Raw genomic sequence first — 16,662 nt, 5'->3', positions numbered from 1 at the left:
ACACATTTTATTGGAGGAGGCTGTCTTGGGTCAACTTTTGACCTTTGTTTCTCCTCTGTTTCTTGAAAATTACTGAGCAGCCAGAGGAGTGTTCCATTTTAGCAAGCAGTGCTCTCAAGGAGAGATGGTACTGATTGCCCCTCTAACCATCTGTAAATATAAAAAAGCTCCAAGACTGCTTTAATAAACCTCCAGAAAAGGTAGCAGGAGAGCAAGAGCTCACTTTTATATTGTCAAAATTAGTCAAATGGCAGATCTCACAGATGCATGTGGGCCTCAAGTTAAGACATTGCCACACTTCATGCAGGGCTGGACATTTGTTACTCTTTATGAGGAATATTTATGGAAGTAAGTCTAAAATCAGTAAGATTGATGGGTAGAATTAATCATCTTTCACAAGCAAGGAGTACAGAGATGGCATGTACTGGGCATAATTGCATATGAAATGGTACTAAAAAGATGTACTTGCTGTAATAAAATGTCTCCCAATACTTAATTCTTTGATGCAAGATTAAAGCAAAATGCAACATTGAAAGTAATTCAATACTGTATTCATTCTATGGTAAGTATTTGAGGGGTTGTGCATTATTTCCTTGCTAGGCCTAAGTGTAAACAACTTAAACCCCTCTGGGCTTTACTGTCCTGAAGCATTAAACTGAAATAAATAGCACATAAGGGAGATGTGAACCACATTTATGGCCATTACTGTGTCTACTGCATTCAGACATTTGGCATGATTTCTTTCTGTCCTGTCCAACATCTGTTCACTTATTTCTATCCTCACCATGATCTCTGTTCATGGAATCATGACCTGGTTTTTTTGCTTTTTTGTATAGTGCAGAAAAGTCAGTCTGCTTTCCTAGACTTCAACAAAATAAACCTGGAGCTGCCAGCTATCTCGGTAATCTCACTTGTGTGCAGAGAGACCAAGTCACCTGAGAGCAGTGGTGACCTAGAGCATCACAAGCCCAGTGCCCTTTCCACTTCAGTAACAGGGAGGCTTTTTAATGACATGATCTAATTGCTGCTGAAGGATTTAGCCCTGAAGAAATTGTACTCTTGCAGTAAATGAAAGAATACTTACACCAAACTGTACTTAGCATAGCGGCTGTTGTGCCAATGAAATGGTGCCTTCTGAAAGTACAGAGTATTCACATTCCAGTGTTGGAATTAGCTGTACAAATACCTGTATTTTTACAATAGTACAGCTGGCCACTCTTGGAACCTGCTATCATTTTGACAATGTCTAATCATGCACCACAACTTTAGTGCATAAAGAAGCTCCACAATGCAGTAGAGAGTTAAAGCTCCTGACAGACAATGAAGGAGGAGCAATGCTGAAATACAAGCTTGTGGCCATTTTAATCACAAGCTGTTAAGTAAAGCAAATGCATAACAATTTTAAGTAGGGGTAGCTCATACAGCTAGCTATTTTGGGGCTGCGTCCTCATGCAAGCACTCTCCTTTTAGCAGTTTTGAGAACTACCTCCTATTCTTCCTGGGATATGATTTTGCAAGATTTTTTCAAGAGGCATAACCCAGATTTTGTAGCTGTGGAGGACAGATGGCAGCAAACCAACTGTTTTTTGTTTCCAAGCCACATCTGGCTCTTGTTTGCATCTGGCTGAACTGCCTCAATGCTGACAGCCTCACTGGACTGTCTGATACCACGGAGCTGTGCCCAAGCACCCAGCACAGCTCTACCACCACCTCCCTATTGTGCCCTACCTACCATTGGTCTCATCATGCATGCCAAAGCCTTCCCCCTGGGTTTGTGTTGAAAAGGCTTCAGGAAAGGTTTGCTTTTAGCAGGTGAGAGATTTTCCCACTCTGACCCACTGCCTCAGCACCATGCCAGTCATCTGGCAGAGGAGAAAATATTTCCTGGACATCAAGATAGTTGTGCATGGTCCCCTGATGTGTGCCTGCCTGTTTTTCTATTGTATTTCCAGTGGGTGAATAAATAACCTCAACAGCTTGGCAAATAGAACTTCTGAATTTTAAGAAATGCTTCGTATAAATGTTTCCATTTCTCAGACTCTTCTTGTCTGGATTCCTCAGTATAGTATTTCATGAATGCCTTAATTTTAATCTTAAAAAAGAGAGCCAAAAACATCAAAGCTACTAGCTTCCCTGTTTTAGATAAAATATGCTGACATTCCACTCAAGAGGGAGGATTTTTAGTAGATCACAGCATTCTTGTCTCTAAATATGTCTTTTAAAAAATCCCATTGATGCTTTCCAGTTTCAGAATCATGCTATTAATAGGTCAAAAAAAGGAGGCTTCTGGGAGAAAGAAATCATGTGATTTTGTAGCATAAATATCTCACATATACAAAGACCAGAATAAAAGTTGCACAAAATACCTCATTTTTGGTACACAGCAGTTGTGCTGAAGGAAGTGGCTTCTCCCTATCTGAGTCTCAGCATGGAGATTCTATAAAAGCACACCGGAAAAAAGCCTGGATTTTATCTGTCATCCTGTAGCAAATGGGGAGTGACTGCTAACTGAACATCTTCAGTGCTGTCCAAGAAGCACTTTTCCAAAGGCTTTATTAGGATGGCTGCAGTCATATCTAAAACAAAATAAAAAGAGAGAAGGCTGCCCTCATGTTTAGAGTTTGGTTTTTAAAGTTTAGAGATGTTTTTTTTTCCATGAGAATATCACTCAGTATTTCAGATTCGAGACTACAGCTGAGTGTGACACATGTAGCAACAGAATTATTCATGTAATTGGCAGGAAAATAAGTTTTCTAAAGAGCAGTCAGCCTTCGTGGCATCTTGCATTGGATCTAGCCCAGAGGTGCCCACTGAGCTGTGCTATGGAGACCTCTTAAAGGCCAAAGTACAGGTTACTAAGAGCTTAGCACCTCAGGACCATCTTTGGCTCTCTAACCTTGTTTCTTTGTACATGTGATGATTTGGGAGTCCTCTGCTAGGGAGGACATTTCAACAGACCATTGGGCCTGTGTGAGTTGATGAAACTGATGGTCAGTGATCACCTGGGCTGCACAGGAAAGCAGAAGTCCCACAGAGAAATCTCACTACCAGCCCATGAAATGTGATAGGAAGCACTGCTAGATGGTGGTGGCAACAAAACAAGCAGCGAACTGCAGAAACTGTGTCTGGAGGACTGACTCAGCTGAGTTCAGCTTCTAAAGGTCATCTCCAGCATCAGGGGGTCCACCTGTTAGGACAGTACAAGAGCTGGAGACCAATTCTGTCCTGCAAAAGTCCTAATTCATACAGAAATCACTTAAAATCCACCTAGAAGTCCTCTTGTGTGCAGCACAGTTACAGTCAGTAAAAGCTGGAGTCACTTACAAAGTCTAAATTTCTTGTGAACTATGGATTGCTGTCTGTCTGCTACCTTATTAAAATCTAATTGCCTGATGTCAAATAGGCCATGGAGCGACAAGAATAGTTTGTGCATAGATACTGTGTCTATATATACACTCAAAAAGTAGCAAGGAAGCCTTTCTGTCATGTCAGAAATCCTTCTATTTTGGGCTGGGTTTGAAGCCTGCTTTTGGTGGTGAATGTTTTTCCTTTATACATAGTTTGCTTAAGTCAGGTTCCAGCAGTGAACGTGGCATTGAAAAAGGCTTATACTGCATGTCTGGGCAGCCTCTGAAGTCCAATTGCTTTGAACTGATGATTTCCTTATTAGCTCTTCTTTTTTGGAGAAGGTACATACTCTCACAGTTGGTTCCTTGAAATAGCATTGCCTGTGTTTTTGCAAATTCAAAAGGAAGACTCCTCTTCTCTGGTCAAAGCAAGGGACAAGCTTGGCCAGTCTCTTGGCTGACTTTCTTTTCCCCGACAGCTTCATTTCCTTCTTGCTAAGAGGCAAAGTCCTTCATGGCTTTGGCCTCCCTCTGTTCCTTTTCATGAGTGCTTGTCATGTCTGCCAGCTGATCTGCCACATCCCTTTGGTGGGATTTGGCCAAAAAAGACACACAGGCTGATGCACTATATAAAGCATTTCCTTCCACAAGTGCATCTCCACTGGTGAACACCCCTGGATGAGCAGAAGCTGGAACAGTCAGTGGCCAGGCCAGGTTCTAGCCGTGTTTTTGTGCAGCAAGCATGGCAAAATCCCCAGGAAAAATGGCTTGGTTGGCCTAAGCTATTGCTGCTTTCTGTGACAGTGTTGCTGTGCCCCAGGGTGTCTATGGTTTCTTGAAGACTTTTGTTCACTCATTTTAATTTTTGTCTGTCTAAGAGGTGACTTATGTGATTTTGTGAATTTATGTATGTCTTGTCAGTTGGTCTGTTTGTATGCCTGGAAATGTATGAAGACACAACTGTGACACGAATCAAAAATAACTTCTCATTCATTTTCTAGCAGACCCATTTCAGCTTTCATTAAGCCCATTACACTTAGACCAAGCTGCTCTTCTGGTTTTGAAAATTAAAGAAGTTTACTGTTTCAGTCCTTCCAGCACATACCTTCTCATTCAAAAGGAATACACACTTTTGTTTAAAGATTTCAGCTCATGCAGAACGGGCTAATCTATGCATCTTAAACTCTTTTCTTTTTTTTGTTTTTTTTGGTTTTTGTTTTTTTTTTTTTTTTTTGTTTTTGTTTTTTTTTTGTTTTGTTTTGTTTTGTTTTTTGTTTTTTGTTTTTTGTTTTTTGTTTTTTGTTTTGTTTTGTTTTGTTTTGTTTATTTGTTTTTTTTAATTAAGAACTAAATAAAACTTTATATTAAGGCATTAATGGAAAATAAAATATATATTGTAAAACTGACACTCCTAAACCTGGAAAACCTTTCATGTGAATTGCCAGTTGATGAATTTCCTGAAAACAGCTGTATAAAGCAGCAATCCGAAATTCAGTAGGGCCAATCCAATACTCAGAAGCAGAGGCAACTCCTTCTCAGCCTTCAAATGTTTCTTGTTCAGTCTGTCCCTAAAATTTTGGGGTTTTTACCTTACAGTCAAAAGCTCTTCGGGAAAAATGGCTGCTACAGGGGATTCCTGCTGGCTCCGCAGAAGAGGAAGAAGCCAGAAGGAGGCAGTCAGAAGAGGATGAGCTGAAGGTGAAAAAGCTGGAAGAAAACATACACAGGTAGGGACAATTTCCTTTTGCCTTGCCTAAGTGCCATTAAACCTTCCTCTCCCCAACCCCCCATCTCCTACAGCCAGTGGTAGTAGTAGCCCAGTATAAGAGGCAGGCAAACATGCAGCCAAATGTGCCCAGAATGTGTCTCAGAGATGTCCATGGTTTGCAAGGTAGAATATTGTGGTGTCTGTGTGAATGGACCTTGATGGATTCCTCTAGTGAGGGAGCTAAAAAGAGGGCTGAGTTCCCCCTTTGGATGCATGTGGATGACTCGATCAACACTCAGGAGATTCTCCATTGCTTTATACCTCCTACAGCCAGAAGGAGCTCAGACAAGGCCAATACTCTTTTTACTCACGTTTCATGGGACATTTGAAAATGCAGCAGCAGGTGCCACCAACAGATCAAATACCTACTGCTTTCAGAAGCAAGGCTAGGGTGTTAGAATTACTTCCTTTAATCAGTTTTTCATTGCAGTCCAAGATGATGTTTGTCCTCTTTGTGTTTTACTTTGTTCTGCTACAATGAGCTCTAAAGCTCATAAGGAAAATACTTTTATCCCACGCAGGACAAAGTTCAGAGCTGCTTCTTCTGCCAGTTAGGCTATGTGAATTTGGAATTTTTTCGGCTGACAGAAAATTAGCAAAAGTTGGTCAAACTTGTTAGCACAGCTTTTGCAAATGTCTCAGCTGAGTCATACAAGTGACAGAAGAATCAAGTAGGACCAACAGTGCAAGGGTTGAGGTATTAGGCTAGTAACTAATGAGCCTTATGCCAGGTTTCTTGTTAAATTTCTTGGAGAAATCACTGAGAATATTGCTCTGGGGATTCAGTGATGTGAGTACCACCACTGAAGGCAATGAAACCTGTCTTGCTTAATTAGTTCAAAGTGCAGGATGAAAATATGAGTAGAACTTTTGCCCCTGTGGCTTGCTTTTTTTCTTCCTTAGCTGCAGACATGAACAAAAATCTTTGAATATTTGGAAGTAATGGAACTCTCTTCTGTAGTGACCAGCTATCTGTCAAATGGAAGGTTAGCTGCTTGCTTCTGATTTGAAAGGACATTTGTTTGACAGCCTCATTAGAATTCTTAACTTCCCTGTTACCATCCATGGGAACTCCAAAGGCAGTAAAAAAGTATTTTAATTTAAATGAGAAAATATTACACCTGAACTGTAGAGATAAGACAATAGAGATTGAAGTCATTACTCTAATTGCAGTTTACATCCATGATAACAACATGACACATCCAGAATTCCTCAGGATAGGCTGGGAAAGTAAAGGGCTGTAAAAAGGGTAAAAGAACAGAGAAGATGTCAAGCACATTGTCTTAAGGAGGAGAAATGTCTGTCGAGTAGAAATCCTGACAGGATTTTTTTGCTGCCTGTGCACCACATTTCCTCACAGCACTCGCAGGAGAGTTTCAGAAGGGAAGATTACGGGGGAACTGTTTATATGGTCATATTTGCTGGGGCCTTGTGGTCCTTCAGAAGTGCAGTATGCACTATCCAATGGGACCATGATGAAACAGCCCAAACTCTCCCAGTAAAGACAATAGAGGTCAGGCTAAGCTGGTTTAGCAGGAGGAAAGAAAACCATTGCAAGACCAGCCATAGAATCAGTGCCAGGAGACTGTGTGACCACTGTGCCACTGATCTTGCACATTTAATTCACACTGCACTGTATGTGCAAGCACAGAGCAGCTGCAGTATGAAGACGACTGTGAGAGTCTTGTAGCACAAACACTGGGTTTGTCCCTACTGGAAAATATGCAAAGTCTTTTAAATTTGCTCAAGGAGCAGGATAAAGCTTATTCATGAAGGCCAGTGTCCAACCTCTGCCAGTATCTCTTGGATTGCTTTAACAAGAGGGAATATGCAATCATCCCTCTTACAGCAGAATGTCCCATTGTCATCACAGGGAGCACCATCTCTTCTGCTCACACTGAAGCACTCAAAATAATTTTCTCCTACCTCTGCTTTTCCTACATGAAAAGCCATGTCACAAGAGAAATATCCATCTTTATCTAAGGCCAGACATAAACAGGAGGTCTGACAGGCTAAGTGAACAGAAAACTGAAGGAGATAGTTTTTGAGACCAGACTCATGTTCATGAGTGAAAATGTGAGCTCATGTAGGGCTGTGCTCTCCAGAAGAGTCAAATATCTCTACCTTAGGGAAACAGTTTGGCTAGCTCGGGATTTGTAGGTGGACTTGAAGGCCTTGCACATGACAGAAATGCTTCAGACAAGTATTACTTTTTCTAATTCAATTTTCAGTAATTTACTTACTAAAATCAGAAATTTTGCAAGATGTACATGTGTTTGTAGTGTTTATTGTTAAGCTAGTGTAACCAGTTTTCCTTGTATGGGAGGTTTTTAATTTCATCTGGGGAGCAAAAATTCAAGAGTGTACAGGCCGATGTTTATTTATTACGCTTCCATGTTATCATTGTACCACATACTCCAGCTTGTAGCTTCCAAGCTACATGAGTAGAGAGATATAAGCTTATATACATGTGCTTATATACATGAGATATAAGCACATGAGTAAATCTAGACTTGAGCTAAGATTTAATGAGCTCCCTTGTCTACAAAAGCATCTGAAAGAAGAATGCCTATATTAGTCAGCATTTCTGTACACATCATGCCAAGCAATTGAAAAAATATCTGCATCACAAAAGCAGAAATAAAGCAGAACAAAGAATGCAATGCAAATTTTAAAAATCTATAATTATGCCGGTAATTACCAACAGGAGGACACAGAAGTACAAGATGCACATGCAAATTAAGAAAAAAGGGAGTGCAAGATTAAGACAAATTGCAGGTGTTTGAACAGAGTAACAGTGGATAGCGAAAAGAATGATCTGATAGTTTGGATTAATTTAAAATGCTTAAAGATTTTGAAATCTATGAATATTAGAAACAGTCTTTGTATTCAAGAATGCAGAGCAGAGTTGAAGCAAGTTTTGTCCTAGACTCACAGCATTCCTGCTTGCCTAACTTGAGTCCTCTGCATAAATCTCACGCTGTACCAAGTAAAAATCCTGGTACTGTGTTTTGCATTTCTTTATAATGTGACTAATCTGGTGGACTTAACAAGAAGACTGGAGCCCTTATTTAATATTCAGTGAGTCCTAAGGGGGCTGAAAATATGTCAGTAGTGGGAAGGATGGGAAGGCATTGCTGCACTATTAAATGTTTGAAGCCCAGCTGCAAGATTGGTGGTACCATTTTATCAGTGGAAGAGTGAAGCCAGAGAGAAATTCAGGATATCCCTTGACGAACATTGTCCTTAGACTCAGAGAAGCTTTAATGCTATTTTAGAGGTTTTTTGTTTGTTTTAAAGATGTTAGATTGTCAGTGTTAGAGAAGGGCAGCCATTTCTGAGTTTCTTTCCAACTGTTACTCGGTGAGAAAGTGATCTTCGGTTTTCTGCAGGTCTAGGGTAAGATCTGTAGTAAACGACACCAAAGTAGTGGAAAATGAACAAAAAGTATTTGTCTTCCCTTAGACTTACTCTCCAAAACACAGACCTGAAGCATTGTTACAAGTGCCCAGTGAACTTCCACAGACACATTTCTGATAGTGTGTTGTAGGTGAAACAAGCACTGGAATGTGTTACATGCCTCCCATGGTTATTTTTACCACTTGACAGTCATATTTTGCAGCACTGAATGAAAAGTTGACATTCAACATCTGGTTATTAACAGGCTACATTCACAGAGGGGAGCTCCACACCCAAAACCTGCTGTTCCTTCACAGCATTTTAAAGTCTCCCCAAATTATTTTGTTTTACTAGGTTACATGTTAATATGTGCTGGTGTCCTGTGTGTACTACACAAAATGAAGTCTTTGCCTTGCTCTAAAGCTTTCGTGTAGCATGCCAACATGAAATACTCATGATAACACATCTCCCTACTTTACAACAAACACTGGCGTGAGATGCCAGGACTGGACTTGTGCTCTTGTAGAAAAGAAACCAGCTGAGCTAAATTCTCAGCAAAGTTGCATCATAGCCCTCAGAAATCAACAGTGCATCTGTTGACATCATATGAGGACGTGCACATCATCTCTAAGAACAGACAAATCATTTCTCTAGCAGAGAAGCCTTTTGGGACATATGGACCATAGTGCAGTGGATGCTGGGTTTCCAAAAAGCACATGCAAGAGTTTCTTGTGACACTTTGACACTGTGACAGCTCTTGGGGGTGAAGCAATGGAGCACAGCTGCTAAGGTGCACATCGATCCCCTATTTTTCAGTCAGGGCTGCTCAGCTCTCAACATAGCCAGCTCCTAATGCCAGCAAACACAGGCTTGTGTTCCATGTGAGTTTGTTGTGGCTGCTGTATCTTTAGCATATTCTCTCCTACCACTGTCTATTCTTTTGGTTCTTTCTGATGCCAGGGTTTGTTTCCTTCTTCTTCTTCTTCCCAGGATAAAAACCTATCGTGTCTCAGTCTGGGAACTTTGTCTTAATTCAGTCTCTCTGGGGACTGTCAGTAATATTCTTTGCATGACAGAGGGAGAGAGTGCACATAAGACAGATGCGAGTGAACTCCTTCAAAAGAAGGATCATTTGGTGTCAGAACCAGCTGTTCAGACCCCCCTCAGCTGCTCTACTCCCCTAGAGTAGAGAGTGAAAGCCAGAGGTGTCATAAACGTTTTCTTAGCAAGGTGTCATCTATTTCCTTCAGTCTGAGCCTGCAGATAGATACAAACAGTTGTGGAAGTGTATGCTAGTGCAGGGAATGGTGTGTCTGCCAAGAACATGGTCCACATAACCATGAATATTTTGCAGCTTCCACATCGATGGCAGATGCAAAGAATGATCAGAAATACTGTTTATTAAGTATTTTACCTAGAATACTAGATGCAGCTGAAGGCGAGCCCTGAGTCTGCCTCCACTTGCTGCCTGTATGACCTTAGAGTGAGCTCTCTAGGGGTGAAGTATCAGAAAATGTCTCCTCATAGCCAGGAGATCCCTCTAAATTCTGCTCACCCTGTGAGGGAAGGTCAAGCTTTCTGCACAGGGGCAGCAGTTCATCCCCAAGCCTTCTGTCTGTTTCTCCACCAAGACCAATATCAGCTCTCATTTGCTGCAGCTCTATGGATTTCAATTTCAGCAGCCCCAAAGCACTGTGGTTTCCAAAACGGCACATCCTTCACTTCCCATAAAGCTTATGCTGGGGTCCATTTCAGATGGGATACATTTCTTAGGAAAACAGAGATCAAAACAAAACCAAGCAAAAAGCCTCAACAACAGGAAATCTCAGATTTCCAAAGGAACCCGCTCTGTAGTGGGATTAGAGAATTCCTCAGGACTTGTAGGATGATCTCAGAAAAGCTGTTAATTAAGAGCTGCTGGGTGGCAATGGGTTTGAAATTTTTATATACGGTATAATACATTTAGATAAAGTACTTTTAAAAAAACAAAGAAAGGAAAACACTTAAAAATAATACAGCTTAATACCTGGGTCCTGAAACATGACCCATACTTAAAATAAGAGAATGACATGCCAGTGCTTTAATAGTTGTGTAAATGGTGTTCTGGGTTTAGGAGTAGCAATCTCAGGATCTTCCAGAACTCTTAGGCATTGCTAGCTTGCAGTTATTAATGTTGCCTATGCATCTTACAAAGTGGGCAAAAAGATTGAACAATTTGAACACAGACTCCCTCCAGTCCAGCTGTATCTGCTCTCTTCACATATGTGTACAAGATACAGACCTTGATAAAGACACCCTTATGCCCACCTTGGAAGCAAGATATAGAAAGAATTCCAAAGATCAGCCTCAACCTATCATGGAAGTTCCACCTCAAGTGCTTCTGACACTTCATGCGTGTCAGTATGCTGTAGATTACGATGCATATTCCTCAAGCAGGAAGGGACACATAAACTTGATTTCATCCCCGGACAGAAGCAGGTTTTAAAGGACACCTTTATTAGGCAAGCTAATGCATTGGAAAGCAGTATCAGATTCTAAATGGATTAAAACGTTTAGTACAGTAGATCACATGGTATAGCTGCATATGGAAGGGGCAGTTACCACCTCTGGGACAGGTTCAGCAAGAAAAATGCTTCAATTTCAATCATTGCAGCCTTACTGCACAAATACTGTGTTTCTCTTGCTATACAGTTGAGACCAGATAACAAATTATCAAGTGCAAAACTTGAGAGTCTCTTCGGCTTTAACATTTCAAAGTCAAAAATTCACAGGACTGTCCATGTGATGCTGTTTGCAAGATGGGGAAATCTCTTCATAACACATGTATTTATCACATGTGTTGAATCACACTTCCTCTGTGTGCAAAGCCATCTAAGATCTTCTCACTTCTTCTAAGCCTAGTAGAACTGACAGGGGTTTCCTGAAGCAGTAAATTGTGGTGCAGCATAAAGAATAGGAATTGTTGACTTCATTACATATGGATTAAATCTTAATCATGGGCCAAATGGGATTGTTGCCTACAGTAAACAGTAAAGGACTGGTCTCCATTCCTTTCCCTGTTATGCTTATCTTCACTGGAGTTGGTTGGCTTTACTTGTATGCTGGCCCTGCCACAAAGCAATCCTCTCAAAACTTCTCCATCTATAGATAGTTAGTCTACATAGTATTTGGTGGATGGAAAAAACAAAATCATGGAAAATCTCTAACAGAAAGACACGTTTGTGACATGTTTTCTGCTGTAAGTGACCCTGCTCTGGCAGGGGGTGTTGGACTAGATGATCTTTTGAGGTCCCTTCCAACCCCTGACTTTCTATGATTCTATGATTGTGTGGACATGATTACATGTGCACATTTTTAAAAAAGATGACAAATCTGAAGTGTATTTACAAAGAGAAGGCACAGAGAGGGGCAACAGCCTGGACTGGTTTTACTGTGTTGGTGCTTTACAGTGTTTATCTACTCTGTCTTCACCTTAAATACGAGGACTTTCCCTCTCCCTCCTAAACCTTTTTTTATGTGCTGTATTTGGCAAGGCCAGAACATGCAATATACCTATGTGATCACATATATATGCTTCCAGAGCCAGTGAAGACACCACTGCAGTTCTGGTTCTCAGTAGCTCCCAGAGTTCAAGCAGATGAACTATATTTAGAGCATCATCTCCTTTAGCCCCCCATGCATTCAGTGAGAACAGAGAATCACTTCCATGGCCTGTGTAAGCCCATCTTGTGCCCTTGAGTGTAGGTTCCTCAAGTGCAATGGGTGGAATTTAAAGCTTAATGTTTCTTCCTGAACAGGCACTGAGTAGAGGATGGGTCTCCAGGCACTACTGTGATAGTAGTTAATGGTCATTAGTAACCATTAATTATGTATCTGGTTCATCCTGTGTGTTACTTCAGGCCCTGCTCTGTCATTGCTGCTAGCAGCAGTCAGCACTAACACGTATTTCTGCAGATTCTTGAGTGGGAAGCAGTACAGCGAGAGGAGGAGAAAGGTACAGTGTCTGGAGCCACCAAGTGGGCATTTCAAGTCTTAGCCACCTTGAAAAACCCGCAGTCTGAAAAACATGTCACCTTCCTTGTAGGGTTTTTTAACTGCTGCAGTATGTGAATTCTAAGCCAAAAAATAATGCAAATCCCAGCTAGTGGCCCACAGAAGACAAAGAAAGACTGAATGTGCAGTCAGGAGCCCTGACTGGTAAGAAAGGGACAGATCCAGCATATTCTATTGAGAAGTTGAAGTTAAAGGAAAAAAAAAAAAATTGTCCCGAGGAGGCATGTTCAGGAACATAAAATAGCCTGCTGGCACATGTATCAGAGTCTAACTATAGAAAAGAAAATCAGTGGTAACCGGGAACCTCAGTGTGTTGGAAAAATGCTTGTAGCCATCCAAGAACATAATGCATGCATGATGTGGTCAGATCAGCAACGAAGGGCATTCAGAACAGGCAGATCAGCATGTTACAAATGTGTGACATGCTCATTGCCATGTACAAATACGGGCTTTGTAGGGTCAAGTGATACATGATTCTACAGTGTAAGACATGGGTGAATCAGGTCCCAGTGCCAGATTGCTGTAAGACCTCAAACTAGAAAACTGACTTTGTGTGACAGATGTGGAGAGGGGCAGCAAAACAGATGGGGGAGAGGCAGGTAGTAATAAGTGGAGTGATTGAGAGAAATTAAACAACAAGTGCACATGTATTAAAACCATTTCAAAATCAGCATGGTATCTTCTGTGTGACCTGTTGCTCATGCTACAAGTGAAAAAGCATTCAACAGGGATGATGAATACTGCCAAGCAGTAGGGAAAAAAAATGAAAGAAAAATCAAAGATATTTTGCAAAACCAACAACATAAAAGATGAGTTCAAGGCCAGATAAAGCAGAGTTTTACCACAAATTCCTACATAATCAACACCCAGAGCTGCATGTAGGACTACTGAAAAAACATTATGTTTCAGAGTTTGTTCAGCGAAGTCAAGAACTGAAGTGTCTAATGACTTTAAAATGTCATCAATGGCTTACAAAGAATATTTGGAGGGGAAGGTAAATTCCAATTTACAAGATATTGGAGCCAGACTTCAACGGTGTCCATGCTACTCCTTAGAAATTCTTTATTAGAAGAAGACTACCTGGTATATGAGGAGTCATAGCTATGAGGCAGTGAAAGAGAGGTCTGTACTGAAATGAACCCAGCTGGATACTACCTGTATAAAAGAATCTGTAGACAAGACTTTGATACACCCTAGGTGCCAGTGACATGAGACTGCTGCAGCTTCAACAGGGATCTGCTCTCCCTTCTCTGCAGCTATCAGTCTGCATCAGGACAGATTCACCTCAATATGGTACCAGAGTCCTATAAAGGCAAGTCAGATCAAGAGCAAAGCACCTTCCCACTGAGAAATAAATATTCTGGAAAAGATTAAGCTGATTCTGAATATCTGGATCACTAGTAAGACAAGTTTCAAAAAGCTGTGAAAATATCTTGTAGATTGTAACCGGGCTAGAATACCTGGCAGAACAGTACCATGACCAATCTGTCCCATGCCTGGGAAAATACATTTAGTTCTCGATGTGAAGTATCATTAAATTATCCCTGCTCTGTACTATTTTTAGTAATGCAGCTGCATCAGCAAAGCTTCCCTTTTTAGATCCATTTTTTACCAGGAAAACGTGTGGACGTCTAAACAGAAGGAACTCTACAGGCAGAGGTTATTGTAGCCCTTTATAGCCACCACTCTACTGGAAAACTTACTTAAATAAAAATTGTTTAAAATAATCTACCCCCTAGGCAACAACAGCACATCAGCAGCATAGTCTGAAGTGAGTAACTGGAGAGACACAGATACCAGGTGTCTTTCATCCCTCCAGACAATATAAGTGGTGCAGAGTATGTCTGTGGGAACTGCCCCAAGGGGAGAAACCAGCCATGGCAGGATGACCCCGAGGATTACTCCTGTGTTAAACTCTTACCTGTACCACTGATTTCTTGCATGACTTGGAGCAAGGTACCTCAACAGTTTTTCCACATCTCCTATTCCATTCTTCTTTCATGTAGTGATCTTTCCCACACTTGTAGCATGAAGTGAACTGATCTCTTTGGTACAGAAGTTGCTTCCCACTGTACAAGAGGGTCCTCATGGATCCCACTTAGATATCCTGAGGAAAGTTTCCTACATTTTTCTCTTGCTCTTGTATTGGCAAGACAAATAAGTAGATGCTTATTAACACAAGGCATCCATACTTCTAGGGAAAGCAGCTTTCTGCTGAACAAAGAGATGCACACTGATGCTGGACTCATGCTTCTTGCTAAGACTGTAAATCTGGCTCTTGGTTATCACACCATTTGTATGTCAGTCATACTTCATCATGTACTTAGTAATCAGCAAAGTGAATTTTGTACAAGTGATCCTCTCAGGAACCCACACTGCAATCAGGAAATAGGCTGGCAGCCTGGTGTGCAGTGAGCTGTTTTTCTTTACATCTAGCAGATAAAGGCATAGTCATAACAACCTAGGTAAGGTTTGTTAGGACTTCCAGTCTTTCAGTGAAGCAAAATTAAATGGTAAGAAGCTGAATTGGGGTCGGTTTATGTTAGATATTAGGAAAAAGTTTCCCACCCAGAGTGCAGTTGAGCAATGGAACAGGCCCCCCAGGGCAGTGGTCACATCACCAAACCTGCCTGAGTTCAAGAAGCATTTGGATGATGCTCTCAGGCACATGGTGTGATCCTGGGGGTGCCCTAAACAGGGACAGGAGTTGGACTTGGTGATCCTGAAGGGTCCCTTCCAACTTGGCATATATCTAGGATTCTATAAACCTCTTAGTTCCAAAAGAATAGAGGGGGTAGATGAAATACCAGTAAGTTTCAGCAAAACCAAAATGTTTTATGACTTCTCTGGTGATCACTGAGCTTTGTGACTTGGCACACCTGAAACGGGCTCAGAAAGGCAGAAGGCTCCTAAATTTAGAAAAACAATTTAGGCAGCAGCTGCTGCAGAGCAGCAGTATCTCACCAGGAGAGCCAGGCTTGTAAACCTCATCTTGTTGGCAGCATCCAGGCTGGGAAACCAGAGAAGCCAGTTCACCAGCCAAATGCCATTCCAGATGGGTCACAGAAGGCCAGCCATTGATCTGGTCCTATGAGGACAATCAAGCTTACTGTTCACAAATTATTCCCAGGAGATTAAGATATCACTCCTGACCTGGAGTCAATCCTGGCGTGAGGTGGTTCGTATCTGTTACACTTACATTCCAGTTTTGATGTCAGAGGATTATCAGCTAAGACAATAAATAAATAAAAAAGAAAGAACAAAGCCATGATAACAGCATTCTAACTTTAGGAGAGGTTGTAGTTAGACAAAACATCGGAGCTGTAACAGGCTTTGCATGTGTCCTGTGTTTGTGTCCCAAAATATGCAATGGGAATTCCTTGTGCCTCTGAGCCCTTACCTGTTGGGATCAGCTTTTGGGAAGAGTTGGGGTCAGCTTTTGGGAAGAGCTGTGGCATCCAGGAGGACTTTCCAGCATAACACAAGTGCTGGGTGTCACTGTGCCAAGAACATGGTGATTCTTACCTCTGCTTTTTCCACATACAATAGCTGCACATTCAGTTTGGCATGATCTAAAACATTTTGCCACCTCCCAAAAGCTGGAAGTACCTACCAAGTCAGATTATGTCACATGTATGCCACTGAAAGCCCAATTTTAAGATTGTGAGTAACATTAAGTAATCTTTCTGGCAGACATCAGTGACCAACACTCTCTTGTATTATCTCTTAGACAAGTAATTTCAGGAGCAGCCATCCTAGATACCAAAAAGCCATGTAATTTTCTGCTCTTTGCTACTTCAGCTTGACAAATGTGGACCAGCAATCATAATGGAGCTATGTCACAGAAAAGCCATCCTGTTTTCCTGTTGAGGCTATCAAGGAAAAGTTTTTATGTAGCGTGTAGTGGCAGGTATAGAGTCCTGCTTAGTCTAGAGGGCAATGTAAAATATCTGGTATAAATTTTCTGGAAGGATAGATTGAAAACAGGTTCCAGTCATAGAGGTCTGCTTCACACAACGATTTTTGAAAACTTTTTTATTTTCCTTCTTTAGCTTTTTTTGTTTGGTTTCTTAAGCTTGGTAGTACATAGTCTCT

General features: G+C 41.2%; 1 protein-coding gene and 1 long non-coding RNA gene across 11 annotated transcripts in view; one reads left to right on the top strand and one right to left on the bottom strand.

The window, feature by feature from the left end:
• The window catches only part of PALM2AKAP2 (PALM2 and AKAP2 fusion), a 260,559-nt gene that overhangs the window by 58,087 nt on the left and 185,810 nt on the right, over positions 1 to 16,662 (top strand). For all 10 annotated transcript variants that reach the window (XM_071731456.1, XM_071731461.1, XM_071731458.1 and 7 more), the window contains one exon: positions 4,944 to 5,074. In XM_071731456.1, coding sequence (XP_071587557.1) covers positions 4,944 to 5,074 — 131 coding nt within the window. The remainder of the gene's footprint in view (positions 1 to 4,943; positions 5,075 to 16,662) is intronic.
• Positions 1 to 16,662, bottom strand: part of LOC139790119 (uncharacterized) — a 37,846-nt gene that overhangs the window by 1,647 nt on the left and 19,537 nt on the right. The window lies entirely within an intron of this gene.

The sequence above is a fragment of the Heliangelus exortis genome, chromosome Z (assembly GCF_036169615.1).
Source record: "Heliangelus exortis chromosome Z, bHelExo1.hap1, whole genome shotgun sequence".
Taxonomy (NCBI): domain Eukaryota; kingdom Metazoa; phylum Chordata; class Aves; order Apodiformes; family Trochilidae; genus Heliangelus; species Heliangelus exortis.
This window is presented reverse-complemented; position numbering and strand designations above follow the sequence as displayed.